The 27,566-nt window shown below is 40.3% G+C and overlaps 1 protein-coding gene across 2 annotated transcripts in view; it reads right to left on the bottom strand.

Moving 5' to 3' along the window:
* Positions 1-272: 272 nt before the first annotated feature.
* Positions 273-27,566, bottom strand: part of tpst1 (tyrosylprotein sulfotransferase 1) — a 47,107-nt gene continuing 19,813 nt past the window's right edge. The window contains exons 3-6 of one of the 2 annotated variants that reach the window (XM_030399589.1): positions 18,827-19,025; positions 2,686-2,736; positions 2,037-2,103; positions 273-766 (exon numbers count right to left, since the gene is read on the bottom strand). In XM_030399589.1, coding sequence (XP_030255449.1) covers positions 2,068-2,103; positions 2,686-2,736; positions 18,827-19,025 — 286 coding nt within the window. In that variant the 3' untranslated portion in view covers positions 273-766; positions 2,037-2,067. The remainder of the gene's footprint in view (positions 767-2,036; positions 2,104-2,685; positions 2,737-18,826; positions 19,026-27,566) is intronic. The other variant, XM_030399597.1, reaches the window with a different exon arrangement.

Here is a 27,566-nt window from a genome sequence, read left to right on the forward strand (position 1 = left end):
GATGGTGGGTGCCTCCATAGTGAGTAAATAGGGTCAAAGTTGATAGTTGACCTATTGTTGTGACCCAATAATGTTCACATGTTAGAGCATGTGAGAGGGGATCTGACTGTAGAACATGGACACATCACCTGACAACATCTTTACACAACTTTTTTTAAATTTCATTTGAATGATCAGTTAGTTTTTCCTCGACGCTCCTCTCTTATCTTTGGTGATATTGGGTTGAACAGTGACATTAATGCTTCTCTAAAAAGAAAAACAGGGACACCAGGTTTTTAAAAAAGCATCGTTTATCACGGTTGATACTTCAAACTGATCAGTACCCATGACATTGCACAATACAAAGGCATGAAAAAAAAAATATGTAACATTAAAATAGGTATTGCATCTTCCAAAAGCTAATTTTCCATTCATAAATACGTCTTGCGATTTCAGTTCACTGCAGTTTCTTACAACAGAATCACAGAGTTTTGTTTTCTAAATAGCCAGAAATCATTTCTAAAAATCGATGAGCATGATGTGACACGAAAAAGTAACAATCAGCAGACATTCTGTGAGTGTGAGAAGTATTAGTATTTTTCTTTCTGTACAGTACAACATCGAAGGCCACGAGTTCTCCATAGACGAGGAGTGGTGGCAGCCCGCAGGAGGAGCGTCTGACTCTGGTCTGCTGGGGTCACGTGACCTTTGAAAGGTGCCCAGGCCCAACACAGCTGGTGAGATGGTGAGACGGGGTCCATGATTTTCTGTCCCATGGCACCCAGTCCTGTTCCAATCAGAGCACAGTTGGTCAATGTTCCCTCTGTGACTCTGAGGAAACACTTCATTCATCATTTCATTTAATAACCCTCAATGAGTCAGTCACACATATTTTCCTATGAGCTGAATGCTCTGAGTCTGAGTCTGTCTCCCACAAACCAGTCCACACTCTGACATTTAAAGGAACAGTTTACACTTCATCATCCTAATTCACCTTGCTGCTGACAGTTGATCCATGAAGAGCAGTGTTGCTAAACCTCACTACTTTGGTGCATTGAATAAACAGCTGTAGGAGCCCTGCAGTGTGCCAGCTGTTTCTGTGTGCCATGCAGCACTCTGAGTCTTTCCATCTAACTCTCAACAAGACAGGGAAATACAAACTTGCCAAGGTGTTGAACTATTTCTTTAATCGTCAGCAATTCTTATAATTAATTCATTGTTAACATCTTTTTCAAGCAAAAATGTTGAACTGAAATTTGACGACGTCTTGCTCTTCTGTTTTATGTCACAGTCAACTGGATCTCTTTGTGTCGTTTGCTGCTTTCTGACATCCTCTCCCCTCTAATGAATAATAACTGATCATTCTAAAGTTACTACATTTCTACATTTACATTTGTTTGTCATTTCAACAGAAAATAGACAACTCATCAAATGTACTAGTGTGTAGTTTCTCCCATAAGACACGATACTCGGTTTGTCACACAAGCATTCAAGTTTATACTTACTGGAACCTGATCACAGAACAGTTACAGGAAATCACAGTAGAGAAATGCCAAAGATAAGGTATGTTTGATGTCACACACAAACAGTGTCGACATTGGACTTCGTCCAAGCAGAGATGGACATGACGGCCACAATTCTTTCATTCACTGACTGTATTGAATGCTTTACAACAATAGTTGTGATAGTTACATCTTCCTTAAAAGTCTAGAATTGGTCTGACTCTAATCCCTCTGGTTCTTAAAAGTGATCTTCCCTACAGTGAAGCTAATTAAAGCCTTGTTGAGTAAATGGTGGAATGTTTCTTGTGGATGATCACAACCAGCAGACCAGCATTAACAGTCTGCCAATAGTTAAGAAGGCCGGTGAACATGGCCGGTGTGATTCTGGGCTCTGGGCGGTTGTTCGGTGCATCTCTGATGATATTTACTGAACTTTTCATGTGTAAGCAGCATTTTTACCATCAAGTTTCATTTAGAGTGCTACAATGTGTCATATTTCATAATCTCATTAGGGATTTTCTATGTAAAATGTGAATGTGTCACGTCCAGTTGTACCTGTGTTGTGCTGCTGGCACGCCCTCTGCTCCTAACTGGGGTTGGGTCTCTCTGCAGACTTCTGAATCTGTACGGAGGAACAAAAGGACAGATCACAGACAGCAGTTACAGGATCGTCTCTCAGGATGATGAGCAGCTCTGTGGCAAAATGAGGAAATACCACAAGATGGCCACAGTCAGCTGCCTCACTCACCAACAGGTTTCAGTGAACAAGGACGTTGAATTGTGTTGATCAAAAGGCATTACAACAAACTCGAGACAGATGCACTCTTCTTGTGTTTCTAAAACTAGATGTAGGTTTGTCTAACTACCAGAGGAGGGCAGAGGTGCTCTTTAGCCGACATCAGGCTTTTAAACCGAGAGACAGTAAGACAACACAAATAAACTAACAAACAAAAGAACCACTAAAGACCCAAAATATGAAGACGATCATGAAGCTGAGACCAGAAAGCAACAAAAGGCTGTGGTATATGGCGAGAAACTCAGGTCAAAAACAAGAGATGAGTAACTGTGAGCAGATGGAAATCTATAAGGAGATCTTCCACTGAGCTGCAGATGGTTGAACTCAAATCAGAAACTAAAGAAGGCTGAATCTGAGAAAAAAAAAAAAAAAAAAGAAGCTCAACAACAGGCAGAAATGTTACTGTACCTGTGACTGTTCTTTAAGGAAATCTGGTAGCTGAAATTCACCTTTAAAGACCTGGAAAAACAAAGCAGCAGCTTTAGAGGTTTAGAGCTCCACAGATTCATTTAGTCTGCATGAATGCATCTGCTGCTGAAGACTTACTGGATCACTTCACTTATTAAATCACTGTGAATTAGATTATGGCATCACTGTACATGTATTTAAGCATGATTGTCACTGCTTAAAATCCATGCTGCGCTATCACAGTCTGACCAATATAATCCACCTCAGTGTGTGTGACTTGGGGATTTCTGTTTGACATTACACCATGCATCCATCCTAAAAGGTGGAGACTTTTGGAGGAATGCCAGGAATGTCATGCTCTGTTCCTGATGTCATAAAGTTACCCCCCAGGGGCCTGACATGGGACCAAACTGAGTGGTGAAAAGAGAACAGGAGTAGTGTGTGTGTGTGTGTGTGTGTGTGTGTGTGTGTGTGTGTGTGTGTGTGTGTGTGTGTGTGTGTGTGTGTGTGTGTGTGTTTTGGTGTTGGACGTGTCTTTCCAGGAAAAGAAACTCGGGCTCACCCTCTCTTGCTGGCCTCAGCCACACAGTCAACACATAAATGGACTACTCGTGGATCCTTCAGTAGAATTACTAACATGTCTTATTTCCACAGAAACTTACACAGGAGGTCACCTCCTTCATGTAGAATGGAAACAGCACTGTAGCACAGGCTTGCTCTGTCAGCCAGAGATAAAGAAGCATGTGGAGGGAAGCTTGGGCTGAGAGTAACAACAGTGTGACGAAGGAGAGAAGCTGAACATCAGACATGAAACAGGTCACTACAGTCCAGCAGGGGGCAGCAGAGACACTGGCGGTTGACGGTTAGCAGCTCCTTCAAAACCTGCCCTCTTTATCTCCTTCTCCTTAAAGCTTTCATCACTACTGTCTCCTCTCCCCCTCCAGGCTCTGCACTATGGGTGGCAGGCCCCTCCATGTGGCCTTTGGAATGCTCTCCCTCAGGGTTTGCATCAGTGCACAATCTTTGCATCTTTTTTGTATATATATCTATATCTATATATCTATATAGATATAGATATAGATATAGATATAGATAGATATAGCTAGATAGCTAGATAGATAGATAGATAGATAGATAGATATGAAAAATCGTGTTTAGTTCTGCATTCTGTGTGCAGTGTAGAGTTCTGTGTGCAGTGTAGAGTTCTGTGTGCAGTGTAGAGTTCTGTGTGCAGTGTAGAGTTCTGTGTGCAGTGTAGAGTTCTGTGTGCAGTGTAGAGTTCCGTGGTTTCTCACTGCTTTGTGCTGCTGGTGATGTTTTGACTTCCCTTCTTGGTCACCACCGAACTCGACTACACCTCAAACATCCTAACATCAAACACAACCGCAGGCGAGCAGAAGATTCAGGTAGAACACGGGTCAACGATCCACATAAAAGTCCATTTCTGTATGGACTTGTTATTCTAATGTCAAAAAGTTGCACAATCCAGCTATGAATGTTTATTTTAGGCTTTTTTTCACAGACTTAAATAACTATAACCAGATGATCAATGAAAATCATTCATTTAACTTTGCGTTGACTGGGTCAAAAGTCCTGTACCCACCTTCTGGGCTTCAGTGATTAAAACTTTCCCACAACATAAAACCCCTGCCTTAATCCCCCTGCGTGCATTCGTGCATGCTTGCGTGTTTGCCTGAAGTCAACGCAGGGCCAGAAACCGAACGTAATCTCAAATTATTTCCAACAGCAGAGACAGAGAGGCGAGCGCATGTTTCTGATTTCCTCCTGGGTGCCATTTTGCAGATTTCCTCAGCATACAGAGGCTCCGGGCCAGACTGCTCGGAGAATGTCCAAACCTCCTGCTCAGACAGAACAGGGCAGAGCACAAAAGCGAAGTGGAGCAGAATGCCCTGTAGTCACACACTCAGGGTAATAAACCCACGTGGAGTATGATAAGGAAGTGTACAGCTGAGCCTGAGCCGTCTGCTCTGCACGCTACAGATCAATGTGTCCTTCAGAGAGAGACAGACAGAGATGAAGGCCAGACCTCATGTCGGGGCGATGGGATCACTGCAGTAACATGAAGCCAGCCTGCTCTTGTCCAGCAGACTCTGACCTCAAGGTCCATTACCTCTGAAGAATCTGGTGAAATGCTCAAGAGCAGTGGAATATTCATAAGGGGGAAGATTTACAGTCTCTTCTATTGAGTCAGATAAAACAAGGAGAAATACTGCTCAGCACCATCAAAGGGACTTCTGGCTGCCAATACAGGCCTCAGTCCCTACACAGCTGACAGAATGACTCTTTTCTGCATTCCTGTCATCTTCTCAGAGTAAAGACGCAAACTGCCCTCTTTCAGAGGAGCACACTTCTGTTCCATTGCATTCTTTCCTCTGAACAGGGAGCTGGTTTCTAATGACAACTACAGGAAGTTAGCACATCTGGTTCAACCACCACTTTGACTTTTTAATTAGGGACACATTTTCTTGTTTAGCTTGAAATGATATGTCTATACTAGTGTAGAATACACATTTAATATAAGAAAGTAAAAAAAAAAAAAAAAGCACTAATAATGTCAGCATAACTAAAAACTTCTCATTTTTTGGTATCCATTCAAGATATAATAGTGAAGAGTTCTGCATTAAAATGTCGACAAGACCTTTTTAAATACTTTGTTTGTGTACTAACATTATCCCAAATTTTACAACAAGGTAAAACCCAGAGATTTAACAAATTTGTCTCTAGATAACAGTCAGTACGTTTACATGCACAGCTTAGTCAGATTACAGCCATAGTTCCAATCTGCTACTCAATCAGACAACTGCAATTATCCGAGTAAACATGCCAGTGAGAAAATCGGATTATTGGGCCGGAGCATGTCATACCCGGTCCGATAGGTGGCGCTGTACCCATTTCAACTAGTGGTAACAGAAACAGCTCCGGCTGACTTCTTTACGTCACCAGCTGCCTCGGCATTCAAGAAAGATGGTGTACGAAGAGCGAGACGAAGCTACATCTTTGTAAACTTCATATATGGTGTACATGATAATTACACAAACTAGATGCACAATGGCGCTCTTTCTCTCTTTCTTGCGGTGATTTCGGAGGAAAGACGCCGCCGCCGCCGTCTGTCTACTTCCGGCTCACGGCCCCGGAGAAAAATCTCGAGCCTGCGCAGAACGCAAAATCCGATCCGATCCGCTGGAACGTATACATGCAGGAGTAATGCGACTATCAATCGAATAATCTGGGTGCTTTAATTCCACTATGAGGAATCCGATCCGGTCCGATTTTAGTCAGACTAAGGTGTATACATGCATCTTAAAGATCCCATCATAGTCGGACTAACATAGTAATTCAGTTTTCTTGAGTGAGTTTCATGTGGTCGCCTGTCGCTGTAACTTCTGGGATAAAGTGAGGAAAGATGTCAGTAAACAGGACTGATCGCAAAAAAACTTTAAAACATAACATATGATAGATTTTCATTAGCAAGGGAGGTTGTTTATTGGCGTGTTCATGATCAATGAAAAGAGTTTCCTTCAGACCATTTTGGTTTTTTCATGTTACTTACCCAAAACAGCCAGATGACTTTACTGCACACTGTGTGTGCGTGTTTGTATTCAGAACATTAAACTTTCCCCTCTCTTCTCTGTACATTACGTTCATGAAGTAAAGTACATTTCCCTTCCAGCTCCAGTCAGCAGTCACCATTTCAGAACATAAACACCTGACAATGGAGGTCACCTCTGGGGATCACTGCAGCAGTCAGGTTGATAAACAGCAGTGGAGATAAATCCACTTCTTAATACCAAAAGTTTAAGAAGTAATCTCTGAGCACTCGTCGGTAAGCAGCTCCGGATCAGAACAGAACCTGATGTGACTCTGGGTGTTTATTCCTCCACAGTATCTGGCTCTGAGCAGCAGCCCTCCCCACACAAATGTCTTTAGTTTTAGATAGAGAATAATCAAAATAACATATTTATAGAAACTTTGTTTCTTTCAGTTTTTTTTTTTATTTCATTCAATCTATTACACATTTAAATTTTGAAAAAGTCATAAACATCACAGTTTTTCAGAAAATCCCAGTGACATCTGGCTGCAACAACCACAGACAATATTTCAACTTCTCCCCCAACCACTGAAGTATAAAGATTCAACATTGACAAGACAACTGTGTAGGTGAGGAGAAACCCTGAAACCTGCCACAGCATGCCTCAGCAGAGCCGGCCAGAGCCCAGCTGGGGGGAGACCAGCACAGTCAGGTCAGCCAAGGTGCCTGCTGGTACAAGCAGCAGGTCAGTCCAGTGTGGTACTGCCAAACTAAAGCATGCAGTGGTTCAGCCTCAGTATTATGGTTGCAGCTCCCTGTCACAAAGCCCCGGTCCCAGGGAGTTAAACGCGGTAACAGCCCAGTGCGTCTGAAAAACTGCCAGTGTCGAGCCACGACACTCAGCACTTAAGCTACTTCTACCCTCTGTGGGTGGAAACTTTCCAGGGATAGTTACCTAAAACAAAATGCTTCTATCTGAACTGCACACTGACAGTCTTCAGGAGACCACGTGTGTATACATGCTCTGCTGTTTGTGAAGGTGGGGGGATCCACTACTAGGACTGCAGTGATTAAAAAAAAAAAAAAACAACTGATCATCAAAGATTGACTTGGAGATAAAAGACAATATATAGTACAATTTTCAAACACTAGAATGTGAAGAATTTCTAATATTTAATATTATATATTAATATTAATTTGAATATTTACAGACAATCAAAACATTAAAACTCCAAGGACTTACCTCAAGTCAGGTCTAAAATATCAGGTTTAGAATGTATGCATATTATTGAGCCAGAAGATTTGGTCACATTTTCAGAAGACCTTTAAAGTCTGTGTAAAGAAAAATCTGCCATTTTCTTCTAAACACATTAAAGAGGTCATAAATGTGTTTACTTAAAACGTGTAAAAGCCATTCGACCATTTAGAATTTAATTTTGGAGCTAGGCTCACAAACTGTTTTTCAACATTTCTGTGTTCAGGATTTAATGGCCAGGTCAGAAATCATGAAAATCATGGCCGCGAGGATTTACATAAACCCGGCCCTGCTGCGGAAGTGGTATAAATACGTTCAGTGCGTCAGCTTCAGCGGTTCTCCCACTCTCTCTCCAGTCGTGGATAGCATTGCTTACAATAGTTTGCAGCTAGCTAACCAGCCAACCAGTCAGCTAACCAGTCATGTCTCCTCCACATCGCTCTGCATCTTTCCTGGATGCCACAGTGTGCAGGGTGACGGCGCTGTTAGCTTATTTAAGTTTCCTCAGGATGACAACGTAAGGAAACGGTGGATCGATTTTGTCAAGAGGAGCTAACGGTACTGTGGAGAGTTAAACATCACCACCAACACCTCTCTGCAGTGTCCACTTTACCCCTGATAGTTTCAGCAACTGTCACCAGGTAATGTCTGGATTTCTGCAGAGTCCATTGATGCTGGTCACTGGGGCCGAACCGACCCTCTCCGTCCCCGGCTTGCATCCTCTCCTCCCGCCGACAGCAAGTGCCACCGGCCTTATGTGGCCGCCGCTGACCCTCTCCGTCCCACTGATGGCGGGTGCCACTGGCCTTATGTGGCCGCCACTGACCCTCTCCGTCCCGCTGACGGCGGGTCCCACCGGCGGTATGTGGCGGTAGTATCGGGGCCGCATTATTGGTGAGCCGTCACAGTGTGAACAGATAATCCGGAGGCGCGGAGCGAGTAAATACAGAGAAATGTCCCACAAAGCAACGTTACATGATCGAACAAAAGTAACGCTGTAACTGTCTTTAGCAACTTATATGAGGAAAACAAATACAACAGCTGTACGTGGAGAAGCGTCTGTCCTCCTGTCCGTCCTCCGCCTGTCCTCCCAACTCTTCGTCACATTTCTGCTCAGAAAACAGCGTTTGTCATCGGCAAAGACTTTAACTCACGAGTGTTTGTGACGAAAATAAATCACTGCGACCGCCAGCCCTCCTGACCGAGACTTCAGGGAACTTTCCCCCAGAAAACAGCCTTCATCCCCGCGAGTGACAGAGTCAGACAGCGTCCTGTTTACTGATGGTGATTATGTATAATTATGTCATTTAGCGCAAAAAACTTCACTCCGTCACTTCCCAGGATGTTTGGTGGGTCAGGATCTCAATCATTACACATTATAACAGCATCCATATGATTATAAACTGTCCGCGGGTTTAGATAGACAGGGGAACACCTGGGAAACACCGACGTCATCAACATGACGTGTACCGTCACCTCTTTAAGGAGCCGCAGCCCCCCCCCCCTCAGAAAAATGAGAGCTGGAGACATCATTGGAAATGAAGACTGCAGTGATAGACATGTTCTTTACAAGTGGATGTAAACTTCTGACCACGACTGTAGATCTGCAAAGGTCCGAAGTAAGTTTGCTGGCATTTGCTTGAAGTATCATAAGTAACTTTCCATTAACGGGTACTGCCTACCTACGTGAAAAAAAAACTAGTCTGTTGCATACGGGGGTACAGGACACTGCTGTGAGGTAGCAGTGCCTTGATTTAGGATTTAGGGCTAATAAATTACCTGGTATTTGGATCAATCCAAAGATTTCAGTATTTGCTGATACTCGATCCAGCATTTTGGGATGTATTTCAGAAAGAGACCACAGATCTCTCACAAAATGATCCAAAAACACAGTGTTCTAAGAATTATGAGGCCTTAACCATTGTATGTCAACTTGAGAAGAACCACTTAACTAGCATTATGTCTCTGTTATGAATCAAAAAAGAAAGTTTGAATAGATCTAGCAAACACAAACTAAGGAGTAACAGGCATCAATCAAGAAACACTTCATGTGAGGTGATCATTAATAAAACTGTCTTCTTTCCATGTTCATCCAGCCAGTGGCTTCATGAATATAAGTCTTTGTTGAGGTCTGGGAGTCAAAGAGTGCAATGATGGCCGAGCACAGACAGTGGTCCTGAATTAATATAATACGTTTCGCCTACAATATGATTAGCCTGCACATCATTAATGGTCCTCACATCAATATGAGGGAAGATTTCCAGCCACAGACCCAAAGCAAAACACGCTGCACGAAAAACTCTACAGACATTCGTTTCACATCCCTCTACTAACTCATCTCATAATTGTTACTGTGGAGAGACTGAGAACATATTGATCCCAATATCCATTTCTCACCAGGGATCAGCACAACTGCAAAGCCACTTAAAAGCTATTGATTGCGGCTTCAAGAGAACAAGCCCAAAGAGCCTCATTTACAGCAAGCTGGAACAGCCTCTACTGAGCAGCAGTCAGAGCTGAAGCAGTGAAGAGCAAAAGTCCAGGTGCTAACAAAGTCATTAGTGGAGATGTCATTTCCATAAAGACGCTTGGGTACGGCAAGGGTATATAGTACTTTTATAATTTTCTTTCCTCAGATTCTGTGATAGAGTTGTAAAACTGAGGCAAAATAAGCCATTGGATACAGACTGCTGGTCAGCCAAAAGAAGAAAAAGAGAAACTGACAAATTCTTTAAAAAATAACATTAATAACCAAAAACCTCCTGAGCCCTAGTCCTAGAGTGAACAATTGTCGTTTTTAAATCAAAATCATAAGAAATGCTAAAAGTGCAAGACACAAGTACAAAGGTCAATAAGCAATAGCATGCCAAATTTTAAGCTCACAATCATTAAATTCCCCTCCTACAGGGTTCAACATTCATGTTTGGTTTTTGGGGGGGTTTTGCGAGCCTGGTTGAGCATTTGGGTCAGAATTCAGGTCAAAGGTAATGTTTAGGGCAGGGTACAGCAATCTTTACTATCGAAAGAGTCATTTTTTCCCCCATCATATTTTCACATGATGTGTCAACTCTGTGTAATATGCTTAAAGTATAGGGTACTTGAACTTTGCATTTCCATTTCAATGATGCCATGTTTTGGTGCATTTATGAAATACAATCATTTAAAAGCAGTAAAATGTTTAAAACACGGTACAGTTAAATCTTATTTTAGTCCTTCTTTTTCATCCTCAGCCACATACAGCGATCAACCCCCAAGCTTGAGCAAAAAACACATGATATTAACTCAGCATCATTCAATTAATCACAACTTTACAGAACAGATAGATACAAATCTGTGTGTAGGCTGTACATTTTACTGTCAGAGAATGTAAGAATCACTGTAGGGCTAAACAATAATGACATTATTAAAAATTATTTTTCATGTAAAATGTCAAAGCCATAGGGAGCCACTGCAGAGTGGCAAAAGAAGCGCATGTGGCTCCAGAGCCACAGGTTACGGACCCCTGGTTTATGGTGTGTTACAGCAGGAAGAGCAATTGCTCAAAACAATGTGTTTAATCATTTTTCACCACTTGCCCAATTAAGCCAGTCAGTTTTAGATTTACCAACCTGGCATTTGACTTGCCCCAAGCAAGCCTTATTGAGTTCTGCACTTTTTCTGGCAACTTTATTCAGTTGTGATGTAGTTAATTCTGTGAATTTGCCTAGCAACAAAAAAGATGTCTCGAGAGCAGTTAGCCAATATTAACATGAAGTGTCAATTATGTAACGATCGATGAAAAAAAATACTACTTTTAAATGTTACAATTATACATGAATATTATTTAGTAATGCCTCGAGCCCTTGTGAAAAATTGCATTACCTTGCATTACCTTAAATTGGACATTTTTTCTTTACCTTACTTAAAGAGACCCTTAGGACCACAGCAACAACCAACAGCAATCTTTTTTCATATTCTATTCATGTAAATATGTCTGTGATGTGCCTGGTAAAATCATATATAAATGAATACCATTGTGTGTAGACCACAAAAGCAGTCATGACATTTATTCAAAATCACAATTCAAACCACAATGGCAATATTGGCTTTCTACAACAGAATTTCTAAAACCAACCTGGAACCTGATGCTTTTGGGTCAGGTAAAAGAACTCTGTGACTGCAGATAGTTATTAATAGCCTTCATATGCAGCAACTGCAAGGGTAGTGAACAAAAATGAGCCAACACGCACAAACCTCCTCTCTACCTCTGCATGTCTGCAAATGAATCCCTGGAAGCTTTCTGGGTTAAGTCAATAGAAATGCAGAGGTTTTAGGAGAAATGCACCGACCGCTCTGACCACAGGTCAAAGGACCACAGCTTAGAAAGATTACCACAGGGCACCACAGAGATAAGGCTGCTCTCAACAGGTCAAGCTTCCTCAATCATCCACATCGTCTCAACAGTACAAACAAACATTGTGTCCTATGACTGCTTCCAAAGTTTTTCTTTGCTGAGCAGCTTGATCCAGGCTGCATATTCTGTGTTGAAATCAAGGCTGAAGACGAGATGAGACACAGGGTAAATATTTGGAAGGGGCTGGGTGAAAATTTAAGACAGCAGAGAGCATTTCCACATGTGGCTTCATCATACAGTTCAGTTCAGTTCAGGGATGGTTGCCAGATGTGTGTGTGTGTTGGGGGGGATACAGCAGATCCCCAGTATTCAAAGAGGAATCGTCTTCCTAATAATACCCAGAGCTTGAGTAATTTATATAAGTACAAGTAGAACTCAAATACCATAATTCTGCAAGTTGTCCACTTCTGCTCTAAAAAAACTAGCCAGACTTGTCAGACACAGAAGAGTTTTTTAGATTATGTAACCTTTAAAAAGAAGGAATAGCACATTGTATAATAGCTAATGTTAGATAATGTTAAACTTCAGATAGACTGCTGTGAAAAAGACATTACTGAGTCATTGCTGAATAAATGACTCATCACTGTCTGTGTTGATGTCCCACCATGTTTAAGCGTTTACTATTATCCTGTTGTTGCCAAGTTATGTAAACTAACTTGAATGTTTTTTTCATATTACTGGATATACTGGACTTGAATTTGTTGAATGTTAATGTTGCTCCATGTCTGTTTTATGTGCAACTAGGCAGCTGTTAAAAAATAGTCAAAAAAAGTAATGCTACGGACATACTGCAGCCGGTTCTCCAAAACTACTGAGCTTAAGTACCTCAGTCTAGAGGGCAGTTAAACCATAATGCTCAATTAAAGAAACAAAACAAAATGCAGATGCTGCAGGGTTAAACCAGATTACAACTTTTGAGAATGCTGACCTTATGCACACTGACATGTTTAAACTTACTGGCCAGAGGCTATTGGGAGATCCTCCTCTGTATGCAGGAACTCCAGCCCAGAAGGGAGGGAAGCGGGGGCCAAGCAAACAATAATGTAAACTCTGCAGCTGGGTTTGATGCAGGGGGGATCACACTAATAACCTGCAGATGTACACAGCATAAATCTGAGTAAATGGACTTCGACACGCACATGTTGTCATCAGGACACGTAAGCCTATTGTGAGGAGTGTTAACTATTTCAGGGAGCAGAGAGGGGGAGGAAGAATCAGCACTCAGAGACATGAATATTTACTGCATCCAAGTATGTCAACAGAACCAGAGGCACAACTGAAAAGCATTAACATACACAACATGGTGACAACTGGGATGGAACAGCACTGATATCCAACCAGCACACTGACATATGGCAACCATGATAGAAAACTGGTTACATACAATATAAATGCTCAACAACAGCCAAACATTTTGAGGGATGTGCTGCTTTGCAGATCACTTACATTGAGCCAGTGTGGTTATAGGAACAGTTGGAATATTGCAAATGATCAACAACAGACTGCAATGACAATGACAACAATGACTGCAAGCAATATCTCAAACATCAAGGAACCAGATCAGGGGCAGATATCTCACTTCACTATTGGGGGGACAACAAACGGTAAATTTTCTCAAGAGAAATGCTGGAGAGGGTCACTGAAGCTGCCATCAAATGTACTCTTTAGCAAGAAACGTGCAACAAACTGGTATTAAATGTATATAAAGGTACACTTCCTTTATATACATTTAATACCAGTTTGTTGCACTTTTCTCGCTAAAGAGTACATTTGATTCGCACTTTTAAACAATATTGAATAATTGAAGGTAAATATCTTAGGGTTGTAACAGTATTTATAAATATTTAAAGACTCAAGATTAAAAGGCAAGGTACAGAACTGAACAAAAAGCTTAGACTGAGATTGATCTTGAAGGTGACAAGCTACTTTTCAGTTTAATTGCAGAGATTGTGGTATTTATTGTCCTCTGATATCTGTTTTGAAATTGTCGCATAACCTTAATGCCCAACAGATCAACGCGATGTGAACATACTATTAGAATTATGCCGTAAACTAGATGGCAATGCTGATTGTAAAACTTACTTCACATGGCTCTTCCTTAGGTGACATAATGTAAACTAGATGGCACGGACTGGAGAGCATACCTCCACCAAGGGCCAACAGTATCCTTTAATTCAATCAAGTCTAATCCAATACCAAATAAAACATATTCAAATCGGCTAAATCTGTAATTGTATTTTTTTTTATCAGGCTCTGCATCAGACCATACTTGTAATTACCAGCTACCTAAATATTTCCATGCATTATACCCTGAGAAAGATCAACACAATGGGGTCTACTGTAGGCCAAAGACCCAACCTCCATTCAGGTTTGGTGAAAATCCATTCAGAAGTTTTTGGGCAATGCTGCTTAAGAACCAACCAAAAACCGGACATGGACAAAAGCATAACCTCCTCAGTGCAGTCAATAATGCAACATGAGTTATAGCTTTTGTTGGGGTGGATAAGGCCATACCAATTGTCCTTAATCACCTATTTGCACAAAAATATGTCTGTCTACTTCAACAGTCCATCAGAGAAAAGAACAGCAAAGAAGTAGTAGTGGAATTTTACCTTTCAATTGTGTGGTAGTGGAAACATTCCCACGAAAATCAGAGCAGATATTCTGGCTATAGAAAACTGAGACGGTGATTTGTTTTGACTGCATGTTATGTTCATTTGTTGGAAGTGTCATACACATTGTTTATGCAACCAGCCTGGTCATTACAGTGTTGGAGTTGATAGACTAAGCTAGATCAAACATGGCCATTACCCGTCTCTGTGATGGATGCACAGATATGAGACAGATACCCTTCTCATGTGATTCCGAAATTAAAGGCAAGCAAGGCGAGAACATGTAAGACTATTGAGTCCAACCAATAAAAACACCTATTCCCATCATCCTTGGGTAAACCCAAACCAATGTCTCTGATACGTCTGTAGAGATTTGAACAATCTTAGCTATAAATGCATCAAAGGCAAACAAGGTTTGCACTATAACTGACTCCTGATGTTCAGAGGTAGTTATGACTACAGTGGTAACTTTGAATCATAAGGTCAACATCTAGTCAAGTATGGATGAAGAGTAAAGTAAGCTACATCAGCCATTATATGAACAAGATACAAGATACCATTACTTTATAATATGGACCTCATGGAGAGCATATGAAGAGGTATTTTGCAACTCTGCCACCTTGTCTGTAGTTTCCATCTCTGTTTGTGGTCAGACACATTTTTCCAACCAAATACCCATGCGAAAAAAAAGAACTTCCCCCTCTTCTCTCACATCTAACACTGCAAATGTTTTCCGTTTGAGTCATAACAGTCCTGACAACGTGACGAACTGCATCAAATTCATTCTTTCTTTGCATCCTCGTCCCCCTTTTTGGTTCCCCTCAAACAAATGGAAAAGCAATCCAAATGTTTCAGGAAAGTAGGGAAGAGTAGCTAACACTGCAAACTGGGTTACATACCAACCAAATAAGCTCTACTGGAATGGCTCTTAACTTTTCCCCAGAGAGAAAATTAAACCACATAACCTACTGAGCAACATTTAGTAGTAAACCATCACTTTGGATATGTGTGTTTGTGTAATGTCCTCAAAGAAATCAGGAACAAAACAGATAACACATTTTTGTATTTACACATTCATTCTGATAGTGCTGGTGCTCCTTTATACAGACATGCTCACATGTCTGTATTCTGCTACAGCCTGTCCCCACACAGTGAACAGTCGGCCTTGGATATTTAGGTTTCACTGAGTGTGCAAATTCTCGCCCCTGGGTGTAGTGTGGTTATGCTGATGTACAGTACAAGTCACTGCTTTTTGTGACCATGGAAACACTTTCAGCTGAAATGGGAAATAGTGTTGATGCTTTGCAGAAACTTCATTGCAGCGTGATAAATTACAGGCCGAAAGAGGACCTCCTGTTTCTGACACAGAAACAAATGATGCCAAACACACATACAGCACAAGCACTGCTGATGAGATGACTAGCTTCAGTTATTTTTAGTTTTATCATCTTTGAATCAGAAACCCTTATTTTAGGTTATCCATTTGTTGTTTTTGTAGCTTTCTCGCCAGACGTTTTGCTGATTTGGAACCTGAGTCATAGTATTTTTGCTTTGTAAATACCATCTTTTTTTCAATTTCCTTAGAGTACAATATGTCCCACATTGGGTCAATCTTATCTTATCTAGTCATAGCTTGACGCTGTCATTGTTTAAATACCCAGCTATGAAATATTAGGTTACCAGTAAATTGACACCAGCTGGCCAGCAGTATGTTGACACCTAAATAAGACAGCAGAGTTGTTTCAAAACTATGAATATTAATCTGCTACTGCAAGAGGCATCATTTTCCTGTTTTTGGGGTTTCAGGCTTTCCATTATATAATGGATGCTCTGAGCAGGGAGTTTCTCCCATTTAGTCACAGGGGCCTTAGTCAGGTCCAACACTGTTGGATGATAAGGCTTGGCTTGCAGTCAATGTTTTATCCCAAAGGTGATGGATAAGGTCAATAGCAGGGCTCTGTACCGGCCAGCCCAGTTCTGTGTCAATTTTGATCTCACAAATCCATCTTGGCAGACTTCAAGCTGTGTGCTTTTGTCCAAAACACAATGGTTTAAACACTCAGCATCCTATAAGGAAGTACTTGCAGCTTTGGGTGTGGTTGAAGTGTGACGACCAGAGAGAGCAGCAACTTCTCCTTTTCAAAACAAAAGAGGTTAGTGTTGCTGCTCGGGCATCACTTATATCAGAAGTGGAGAGCTGATTTCACTGAAAGACTAGCAAAGAACGACACAGGGCTTTTCTGGGTTGGAAAGATGATTTTGAGCTCTCGACTGGCTTCAGTTTCTGTAGGTATTGCTGACTGGTTAGTTGAAGTTAAACCATTTCAAAGCAATAGTCTATCTGGGGCATAAGGTAAGTCTATAACTAGACCACACTAGATATTCTAGACTGAAATATTGGTTGATATTATCAAATACATATTGTTGTTACTGTACATGTCATCTGATAAGTAGTGATACATAAAAATAATATTTGGCCATATAGTATGGAGGCTGTAATTGTGCAGAACAGCCATGAAGCAATCAGTGTCTCATAGACACACAACAGCTTAATTTCAAGGTAAGTTAATACATTTGCTGGCTGGAAGTATCTAGTATCTAGCTGGAAATAGAGAAATACTTTAGTCCTCTTTGGTAAACTTTAGTCCTCTTTGGTAAACTTTAGTCCTCTTTGGTAAACCTCTATTTAATGTCAGCTTTTCCTGGAAATAACCAGACTATGACTAAGTTTTTGGGCTGGACAATAACAGACACTGTGGCTGGACAGGCAACATGTTTTCAAAAAAATACCTAAATACCTGGGAAGAATTCCTGGTGTTGTGCCTTACAGCAACAAATCAGACAGAAATGTTTTGATAGCAGTCCAACAGGGGAGAGGTCAAAGATGGAAAATACAATTTGCAGTCAATGGACAGATATTGTTCGGTCTGTGTCACCACTAAACTGCTTATCAGACTATACCAAATCACTTGTACAAAGCAACCCTTTTTTTACATCTCCACTGCATCAATGGCTGTATACAATACAAAGGAACCATCAAGTCATCACAGGAGGGAATTTCAAACTAATGCAAACTACTGCTGCTCTTTTCCTAGATTCTCTGCTAATATCTCGAGGATATTGCACAATGCGAGGTCATCTTCCTCCAAGCACTCCTGACGATTTACAGTAATTTACCAATGTCTCAAAATTAGTGCCATCATGACCCACTGATGTTAGCACCTATTTATTGCCCAATTCAATACTCAGAAAAACTGGGCATCTACAGTAAGTACCAGGAGGACCTTGAAACCTCGCCTCCACAGACCTTGACAGATAAAAATGAAACAGAGAATGGTGTCCTCTAGCTCACACATACACCACACACCCACGGAGAGGAGCTCCAGAGCATGTCACCTGATAGCTCAGCTTGAGGAAAACATTTCAATAAAATATATTCTGCTCCAAAAATAGCAAATGCCTTCCCTAGATATAAGAACGGTTTGACGTCTTGCAAGGACATTGCTAAAGTAAAGAGGTCTCTGTCTGTCTCTCTGTCTGTCTGTCTCCCTGTCTGTCTGTCTCCCTGTCTGTCTGTCTCCCTGTCTCTGTCTCACACACACACACACACAGACACACACACACACACACACACACACACACACACACACACACACACACACACACACACACTAAGAAATGCAAAATGAAATGTTCCTGTCTGTCTCCTAAACCCTGCAGATACACATTTGTGTAACACCAACTTGTTAATCATAGGACGTCTAGACCCGGTTTGATCACTATGTTAAGTGTCCCCAGATAAAATATCCCTGATTTCAATGTTACACAACAGATTTTTCATGACAAATACTATACATAGACCCTGACATGTTCAACTGATGGGCTGCCTCTTTAGATGAATGCCAGCAGCCAGTTAGCTAAATTAGCTAAATTAATGAACCCCTGCTTGTGTATTTAATCTGTACAGTGTGTGTTAACAGGGGGACTTTAGGGGGTTATGTGCTGGATGTTTTGTTTGGCCAGTGACTCAACTAAAGCTTTTGTGTCTATGATAAGCTAAGCAAACCAACTGGTCGCTGCAACTTCATAATTATCGTACAAGCATGTGAGTGGTATCAAACTTCACATTCAAACTATCACAAAGACAGCATATAAGAATATTTCCCAAAATGTCAAATCTTTCCTATTTGTGAAATGTTGCTCGACTTCCATCCAATATAATTATTTAAGGTTCTTGTTGTTAAAAACACCAAAGATTCCCATTAAGAATGACTGGGAAAATATCATGAGCATGGGAAAAAAAATGTTTTCATGTTCCGATGAGCACTTACCCTTCTGGTGTTGTCCAGGACTTTGGGGTCAGGCCGGCCATAGTTGGGAGGGTTGGCATGGGGATCGTAACCCAGTCTGGACAGCATAGGAGCAATGACGGCCATGTCCCTTACCACATCAGCTGGGATTTTCCCCACCCACTTGGACAAGGCCTCCACGTTGACGGGCTTGATGACCTGGTCTGTGGACCTCTCCACCCTAACAACACAACAAAAAATGTTTGTTTTAGCTGGGATCTGAATTAGAAAGTCATATAATCAGCTCCAAGTTTTTCTAGGTTGTTGAAACATATTGTATGTTTGCAGTGCCAAAGATCCCATAATTCTTACCCACAAAGGGCACTCTGCAACCACACTTTTCTAAATGCTGTACTAGTTTCTGTGTACTTCAAAAGGGTTATTTCATTTTACTAGTGAAGTCAGCAGCAATTAAACAATCACACTTTGAAAAGCTCTTTCTGGTACATTTTGGGATTTTATTGTGATTAATACACAGATTGTTCCCTTTGAGCCTTATACTTGCAACCAACTGAAATAGCTAATACATACAGTACTTAACACCATGTAGTGACCAATGCATGACATTGTCAGTGTAGTCACAGCATTAGCACAGTTAGCTCAATTTGTCCCGAAATAGCCCTGTTCATAACAGACCAATCCATCTCTCAGTTGTGTTTTCTGTATCCAACCGGCTCTAAAATTATCAGGGCAACTGATGATTATTTCCTTTATTTATTAATCTGCCATTATTTTGTTTAGTCTGTAAAATGTCAAAAAATTGTGTCACCAAAGCGACATCTATCAGTGGCTTCTTGAGTCCGGTCAAAAGTCCAAAGAGACTTAATTTACTGTTCGTTTTCTTTTCCGCTTTTTCCGTGAGAGTCACGGGATGTTGCGGCTTTTATCCCCCTGAGGGGTTGCGGGGCTTACTGGGGCCAAATCTAGTTATACTCATGGGCGTAGGCCAGGGTTCACCTTGAATGAGTTGCCAGCTCATCACAGGACCCTTACTGATGGCAGTGGCTGCCACACAAGGTGCCAACTGCACATCAGGAGCAATTCTGGGGTTCAGTGTCTTGCTCAAGGATACTTTGACATGTGGCTCAGTTCGCCCCAGGGGAGCCGGGGATTCGAACCAGTGACCTTCCGATCACTGGTCCACCAGCTCTACTCACTGAGCCACAGCCGCTCACTGTCATGAATGAAAAAGAAAAGTAAGAAATCCTCACATTGAAGAAGCTGGATTGATTAAATGCTTAAAATTCTTTGCTCAATCATCTAATCACTGCAGTCCCAAACTACATGACTTCCTGGTCTGCATCTCTCAGCAGGTCTCTGTAAAATGCGCTGATTAAGTGACCTCTCACAGTATCAGTCCATTCCTCTGTCAACACACACACATTTCATGTGATTTACCATCTAGGCTGCTCCCATCTCAAACTCAACATATGGACTGAATATAGATTACTCATGCTTGGTTATTCAGTTTAATATCATAGACTATGTCAAAGGGGAAGACCTGTCATCAAGCTTTAAGACAAAGCAATAGATCAAAGTCACGTGCCAGATGCCAACATTTAGAATGTTCCACAGTTTGGGTAACATCTATCATATTTGCGAGTTTTAAGGGAAAGTAAGGCTTCTGGATAAATTATTAATTGTCTGAAATGAAATATTCAACATGCAAGGGGATTAGAGCTGCTGGACTGAAGCTTTTGTTTTCTGGAATAATCAAAGCACCACCACTGACCAACAGTAGGGATCTGATGTCAGTTCTATGATGATGATTAAAATTTAGCACACTAATAACATGCTATTAGTAGATTCCATTAGTAGAGCAAACCTATGTAACAGACTAGGATCTGGCTAACAAATGGCGGAGACACATTTAGATATTTAACAAACTCCAAATACCATATTGCATTAAGGTCAGATTAGGTGTGATTGAGCTCCACATCTGAGATAGCTTCTCAGTATGTCAGAATAGATCCTCAAAAAAGGAGACATATCATGATGTGTGTGTGAAGTTCTTTTTAAATAGAATGAGCTAAATGTATCACTTTTTTTTTTACAAGATTGTACAAACAGATGAACATGAGGGGAAATGGTAGCATATCTGTTGCAGTTTTTTTTTTTACCTTGCAGTTAGGTTCCATGCTCGTTTATGCTACACCTGCAACTAAACTAATTACGATTTCTATTATTAATGAATCTGCCAGTTATTTTCCTTGATTAATCATGTTTTCAGTAAAATGTCAGAAAATATTGAAAAATTGCCAACACAAATTCTCAAAGGTCAAAGCTATACATAATTTGGCATTTTCATTGCAGATTACTTTTATTTAAGACACATTTTCGGCTGTAACGCACAATACAATGACTTAGTGAGTATTAACTATTTACAGGGTATGATAAAAAGATTAAGACTAAATTAAGTCTCAAACAGAACTGTTTAATATCCAAGCTGGAAATGTGGGGCACACCTAAAAAGTGTATACAACAGAATAAAACCAATGAAAGTGGACAACTGTGGGACTCAAAACATGCACGTTAAATACTTTTTCAAAAAACAAATGCTCAAAAAATTATTTTACAATTTGAAACACAACGCCACCAGTATCCCTATAGTTTAAAATTTGAGATAAAGCACTGCAGAAATGTAATCCTAGTCTTAAGAATTTGCAACATAGATAGTTTTCTGTAATTTTTTATACAAACAAATTGCCAACAGCCAGATGTTGCACAGGCAACAGACAAAACTGTGCACCAAATACAACGCACCACTTAAATTCTGACAGCTAATAGAGGAGTATTTGACTTGGATTGGAATTTTAAAATTGTGAGAGGAACATTTCATTATTGCTGAAACTCTATTGTACTGGCACCAAAAAGCCTCTTCTTTTCAAACTCCTGGCTGTTGCCAATTTTTCCTGGGCACTCTCTTCCCAAGTACGTCTCTTTACCGTCTTCAGTCCAGCTTCCCCCTTCCTATGTTTCCTGTCAGACTATGTGCACCTCAATACAGCAATTCACCTCCCTCTATTCCATTTACTTTGCAATTGAATCTTTACACTACGCAAGTATAGTCTCCTGCATGATTAATAGAGTAAGCTGTTTTTGTCATCTCAGGAGGATGGTGGGGATGGTTTCTGAGGGACGGGCCAGGATCCAAATATCCACTCTGCAACAAATGGGTAGGGAATCACTTTAGGTAACTCCATCAAGACCCATGAGGCTGTTAAGTGTTGACATGGAACATAAACTGATAAGGACAAAGACTGAGTGTAGCGAACACAGCTCAGCTTCACTGTCATGTTAGATGGATCACCTCTACACAACAACACACACACATATTTTAATTTCACATAAAATAAAATCTATATCACACAAAAATCTAAGCTGTCTGAAAACATCTGTTTAACAGTTTAGAGAGATGCATTTTCCATGGCAGTGGTTTCCAACCTGGAGGAAGGGAGCCCTTGAGGGATACATTTGGTGCACAACATTTTTGTTTTACCCTTATCTTTTGTGATTTAGTTGTGAAATATTGAGTTTTTCATATTTTCGGGCATCTAAAAATCCTCCAACTTGACTAAAATCGTAAGGACAAACACAACTAATGTCCACACTGAGGCCATAAGCTCTGGTCTGTAGTAATACATTTCAAAATGGTATTCATCAGTCATGAGTCCTGTTCACAAGCTAAGCTGACACACCAGCATCAACATAACCAACCAGAGCAGCCCCGTCATCACCAACGTCACCATCTTGACAACTAATACTGATTTCACTGCTGTAGGTGAATACGTACTCTACATGCAAACTGGTTCAAGCACGATGTAATTAGTCTTGCCAACCAAACAAAACAGTCCTAGTTGAATAGTGAGACATTCTTTCAATTACTGCCACCATGTTGTTTTATGTAGAGCTATGATGCTGAATCCATTAGACGATGCACAGATAATTATCACGGTTATCACTTAATCATTTTAATCATTTTCAATGAAAAGTTACATTCTCTGACTCCAGCTTATCCAATGTCCCAATTTGCCACCTATCAAAAAAATGAAAGGCGTTAAGAGGAACACGATTACTACACGTGTTTTGCAAGGATTCTAATCTGACTTTTTGATTTGTTTTCGTAGTATCCTGCCAGTGGCCAACTCATTCTAACTAGGTGAAGTAGAAGATACTGTACAGCTGAAGGTTTCAGTAAGCTGAGTAAGTGTGATGCAGGAGTAGATTGTGTCTTGACAGGACTTACACCATTCTTACTGTGTGAAATAAAGCACTTGGACATCTGCAGAGAAATACAGGGGAACAGGTGCAATCTATACATTTGCCCTAATTTTTTTTTTTATTTTAACCACTAAAGTGTCTGGAATTGTTACTTCAGGAAGACCATATGAAATGTTCCATCAATCAAACTGTAGTTCCTTTATGGTATACAGTACATAGTAACATTATGCTTAAATCAAGCATAATCACAAACGTCGTTGTTGTGACCTCAATCCTTTTTTTCGTCAGTCAGAGAAAAGGAAAATAATTAACCACTTTAGCTTACATTGGAGGTATCCTGTCAAGTTTCCTTGTAAACCATCTAATGTTATATACTTTTCAGTGGCCTCTTCCCTGTCTTTGCAGGTGATTTGTTGCATATCTTGGCATCTTATTACCATCTGCAGATATGTGGAATGCGACATCACTGGCAGGAATGTGTATCATATGCACGTGTATATGAGAAACAAAACAAGTTCTGACTCTTGGAAAAAAAACACTCCTTTGAGAAAGGTAGTAAAATACTTATATTCATTGATAACAGCTATACAGTTGCCCACTTGTGGTTATAATCTAGTATGCCAGGTCTGTAATGTAAATATAAGGCTCTTGTCATCTGGATCATTACCCTTAATGCTACCTTTAAAAGCTCTGCATTGTACTGTTGCTAACTGTGCTAAGGTTAGCTGCTAACAAAGCACCGCTAACTCAGAGATAAACAACACAAACTTTTCAGTTATTCAAAAGCTTTTGTTATGAAGCAGGGTTTCCCATCATCAATCTGAACCCACACTGCTGAACAAGTGACTCACACACTCTTCTTCTCGGCTGTTAACGTTATGTGACAAAAAAGCTTTCTGTACGTCACATGACCACTTCCCTTCAGGCTGACGCTTTTAATGGCCTTCAGCTTGTCAATTATTCATTGCCGGCCCTACTTTACCCAAGGTGGTGTTCTGTATCACCAATGGCTGATAAGAGAATCGGATAGAGACATCAAGATCCCAAATAGGATGGAGTGATAGGGAGGAGGGATGAAATGGCTCTCTGTTCTGGGATAAGTAATGGAGCAAGACACTCAGCTAGGCAGGGTCTCCACTAAATCAAGGCCAAGTATTTGATGTTAATGTTCAGACACGGTCCCACTGCGGAGCCTGGTTGCCCACTGATTGAGATTTTCATGAAGATAGAGACCTGGAGCTCCGGGATTGTGGAGAGCAAAGAGTGCTGGTGGTTGTAAAGGGCAAGAGGCATTTTCTGCCAGGTGTCATGGGGGTTGACTTTAATGCACTGTGGGTAAAGTACTAAAGAGGAGGTGGGGCAAAATATTTACGATGGTAAAAGGTAGTAGTGCTGCTCGGAGGGCTGCTTGTGGAAGGCCTCTTCCAACATCAAATTGTATCAGGACCCATTTAGGGAAGAGGTAAGATGCTAGACCAAAGGCTGTAGTAGCGGACATGTAGTCTGTGTACAGAATAAAAATAGAAAGCCTTTACTACACTATACTGACTACAGTACATACGTATAGTACAGATATTTCTATGAATTGAGTTGGAGCTTAGAACTGAAGTTTGACATCACTTCTCCAAAGTGTTCAAGCAGCCTCATGCTGTAGATTCAGTGTTCCTAGTGTTTATGGCTGTGGATACGTGACTCTACTCAGTAAGAGAAAAAACAGGATTAAAGCATATGGTTTAAGTGTTTGTACCCAACTACAATGTGCCTTCACATCATCACAGGTAAGAGCCTTACAAAGGAAGATTACTGATATTTGTGTTACTAATTTTTTCATTACGATCATATGTCAAAATCATAAATATTACTGTATCAGTGAGAATTATAGTCATCTGGAAAAAAATTATGTAAACATTTTTATTAACTTCATGGTACCTGGCAAAATCCTACAGCTGTGCTCCAAATTCTTTTTTAAAATTAAATCAAGAAGTTTGTCCTTCTGATAATAATTTTTTACTATTTTCGTGTACACTAAATGACCACAGATCTGAGTCTGGACCCCAAAGAGCTCTTATCACTACCCCTCCCTGAGTGAAGATTTAGTACATTTTGGCTTCATGTTTGATTTTCTATTTTAAGAGGTGTAGCACTGTATAGTTGTGCTAGTAAAAAGGTTATAATATGCATCCCTGTTTTACTTAAACATGACGCCCAAACAAGATTTTCCCATGTCTGGACACTACTGATGATAAAAGGGTGTTATGAGAGACAAGGACATTGTGGCCTTTCAATGAAAGTCAAGAGTCCTTAGCATTGAGTAGTAGCAGTCCAGTGCTGTGGCAGCATGGCTGAAGAGCACTTCAGAGTCGCCAAGGCATTTCGAGTTGAACCACAACACGCCTGACAGCATCTTAAAATGAGCTTGTAAGCTTTTCAGCATGGATTTTTCTTCAAGTTATAAAAGATGTTTAGATCCAAGATGTTTATTTTGTTTCGTGACTTATTTATGTATAAGGATTAGACCGATATATATATATATATATATATATATATATATATATATATATATATATATATATATATATATATATATATATATGTTTGCTTACTGCTATTGTAAAAATGCAGTTAGCTTAACTTGGATATAGTTTTCACCCTCTACATCAGTGGTAGGAAAATTGGGTCACATAAACCAAATCACACTCTCGAACCAAAATACTTGGTTCAAGGCTCATGGAAATTCAAATAAATAATACCAACTAGTATCCTTTAAAGAGAAGCCTGCAAACAAAGACCACTATGCCTTCCTCTGAAGTGCAGAACAGTGCAAATAAAAAAGTCAAATAAACTTAACAGATGAATAACACAAATATAAAATATAAAAACTCCATATAAATGAAAAAGATACAGCTATTCCACGCTTTTAGCCTGTGGTTTCACTCCATGTCCCACCCACAACACATTAGTGTTGTTGCACTAGTAGTAACTAGTAACTAAGGTTAACAAATGAATGTAGTGGAGTGAAAATATATCTAGCAGAAAATAAAAATACTCAAAGTACCTCAAAAGTACAGTACTTAAGAAAATTGTGCTTAGTTACATTCCATCAATGGTTATTTGACACAAAGAGTTACATTTTTACTGTACATATATCTGTTCCAAATATCCCTTATCAGTCTCCTTGATTACTAATAATCAGCAGCCATATCAGCTTTGACAAAACCATATCAGTTCATCCCTAACACTGATGGTATTGTTTTTGTAACACCAGGTCTATATAGGTGGCATAGCGTGCACATTCAGTGATCCATCTATGTCTTCACACCAGTATTTTTGTTTTGGCAGCACTCAGAGCCCATCAGTCAATGTAGTTATGTGTGTAAAAGAAGAAAAGTCTTCAAGTGTTAAAATATGCTTCAGGTCATGTTCCATGCCTGTGCAGACATCTGGATTGATTAAAGCAAGAGCATATCTGTTGCATCAGACACAAGTGAGATGACAGTTGAAACAAGTAGCTAAAACACCTGCTGCATAAGGCAATACTTAGTATTTAGGGCTGAAACACTAAACACTATTTTCATTTTTGATTCACCTGAAGACCATTTCCTCCTCAAAACAATTAATTTAGGGTTAGGGTATTGGTTCATCAAGCCAATGGTCCAAAACAAGCATATATTTACACTGTGAAAGCTGCAGCCAGAGAATTTGGGGAATTTTGGTGAAAAGAACGGCCAAAACCAACAAGTGATCAACAAAAAAGATTCTAATTAATTTTCTGTTGGTGACTTATCAATTAATAAAATAATCCTTGCAGCCTTACTCGAATTCGACAATCACTGAGCAATCCAATGTGTGTTGTGTGGGGTCATTTATATCCCCATGTTATGCATACCTTTGTGCATGTGAGTCCATTTTGGCAAAATTAGTATAAACATAAGTTGATTTTCTATGTGTTTGTTTGTTTGACAAGGTCAGTGTTGTAACTGTGTTCGCCCCCGCTCACTCACTCAAGGGAAACATGACATCTGCCTTGGATAAAATCCTGTTTTATAAATCAATGTTAGTCTTAAATGAATTACTATTATTATATAGTTTTACACCATGCCTGAAAGACTTTTGCCCACAATTGAAATGAACTGCTGACCTCTGCTCTACATCATCCCATCATCACTGTCATGAAACGCAAACAGAAGGAAGGATAAATGAAACATGTAGCCAATTACAAATTTCCAAACTGAGGAAGGAAATCTACCCACACTGTTCACTACAGAGGAAGTGGGATGAGTTCTTAAATAAGTGCAGTAAAGGCTAAAGGCATTTGGAGGAAAACTGCTCAATGAATGCCAAGCTTTTTAATAAAAACCATGAGTGTTACATATGCAGACAATAACAAAACGTGAACCAAATGTCTCCAGAGGATATGGAGAGTGTTCTGTTGCTACGTGGCAGGAAAAGGGTGGTAGCAGAGAGGGGGCAGACAGAAGCAAGGAATGAGGTTGCACCCCTT

The sequence above is a fragment of the Sparus aurata genome, chromosome 2 (genome assembly GCF_900880675.1).
Source record: "Sparus aurata chromosome 2, fSpaAur1.1, whole genome shotgun sequence".
Classification (NCBI taxonomy): domain Eukaryota; kingdom Metazoa; phylum Chordata; class Actinopteri; order Spariformes; family Sparidae; genus Sparus; species Sparus aurata.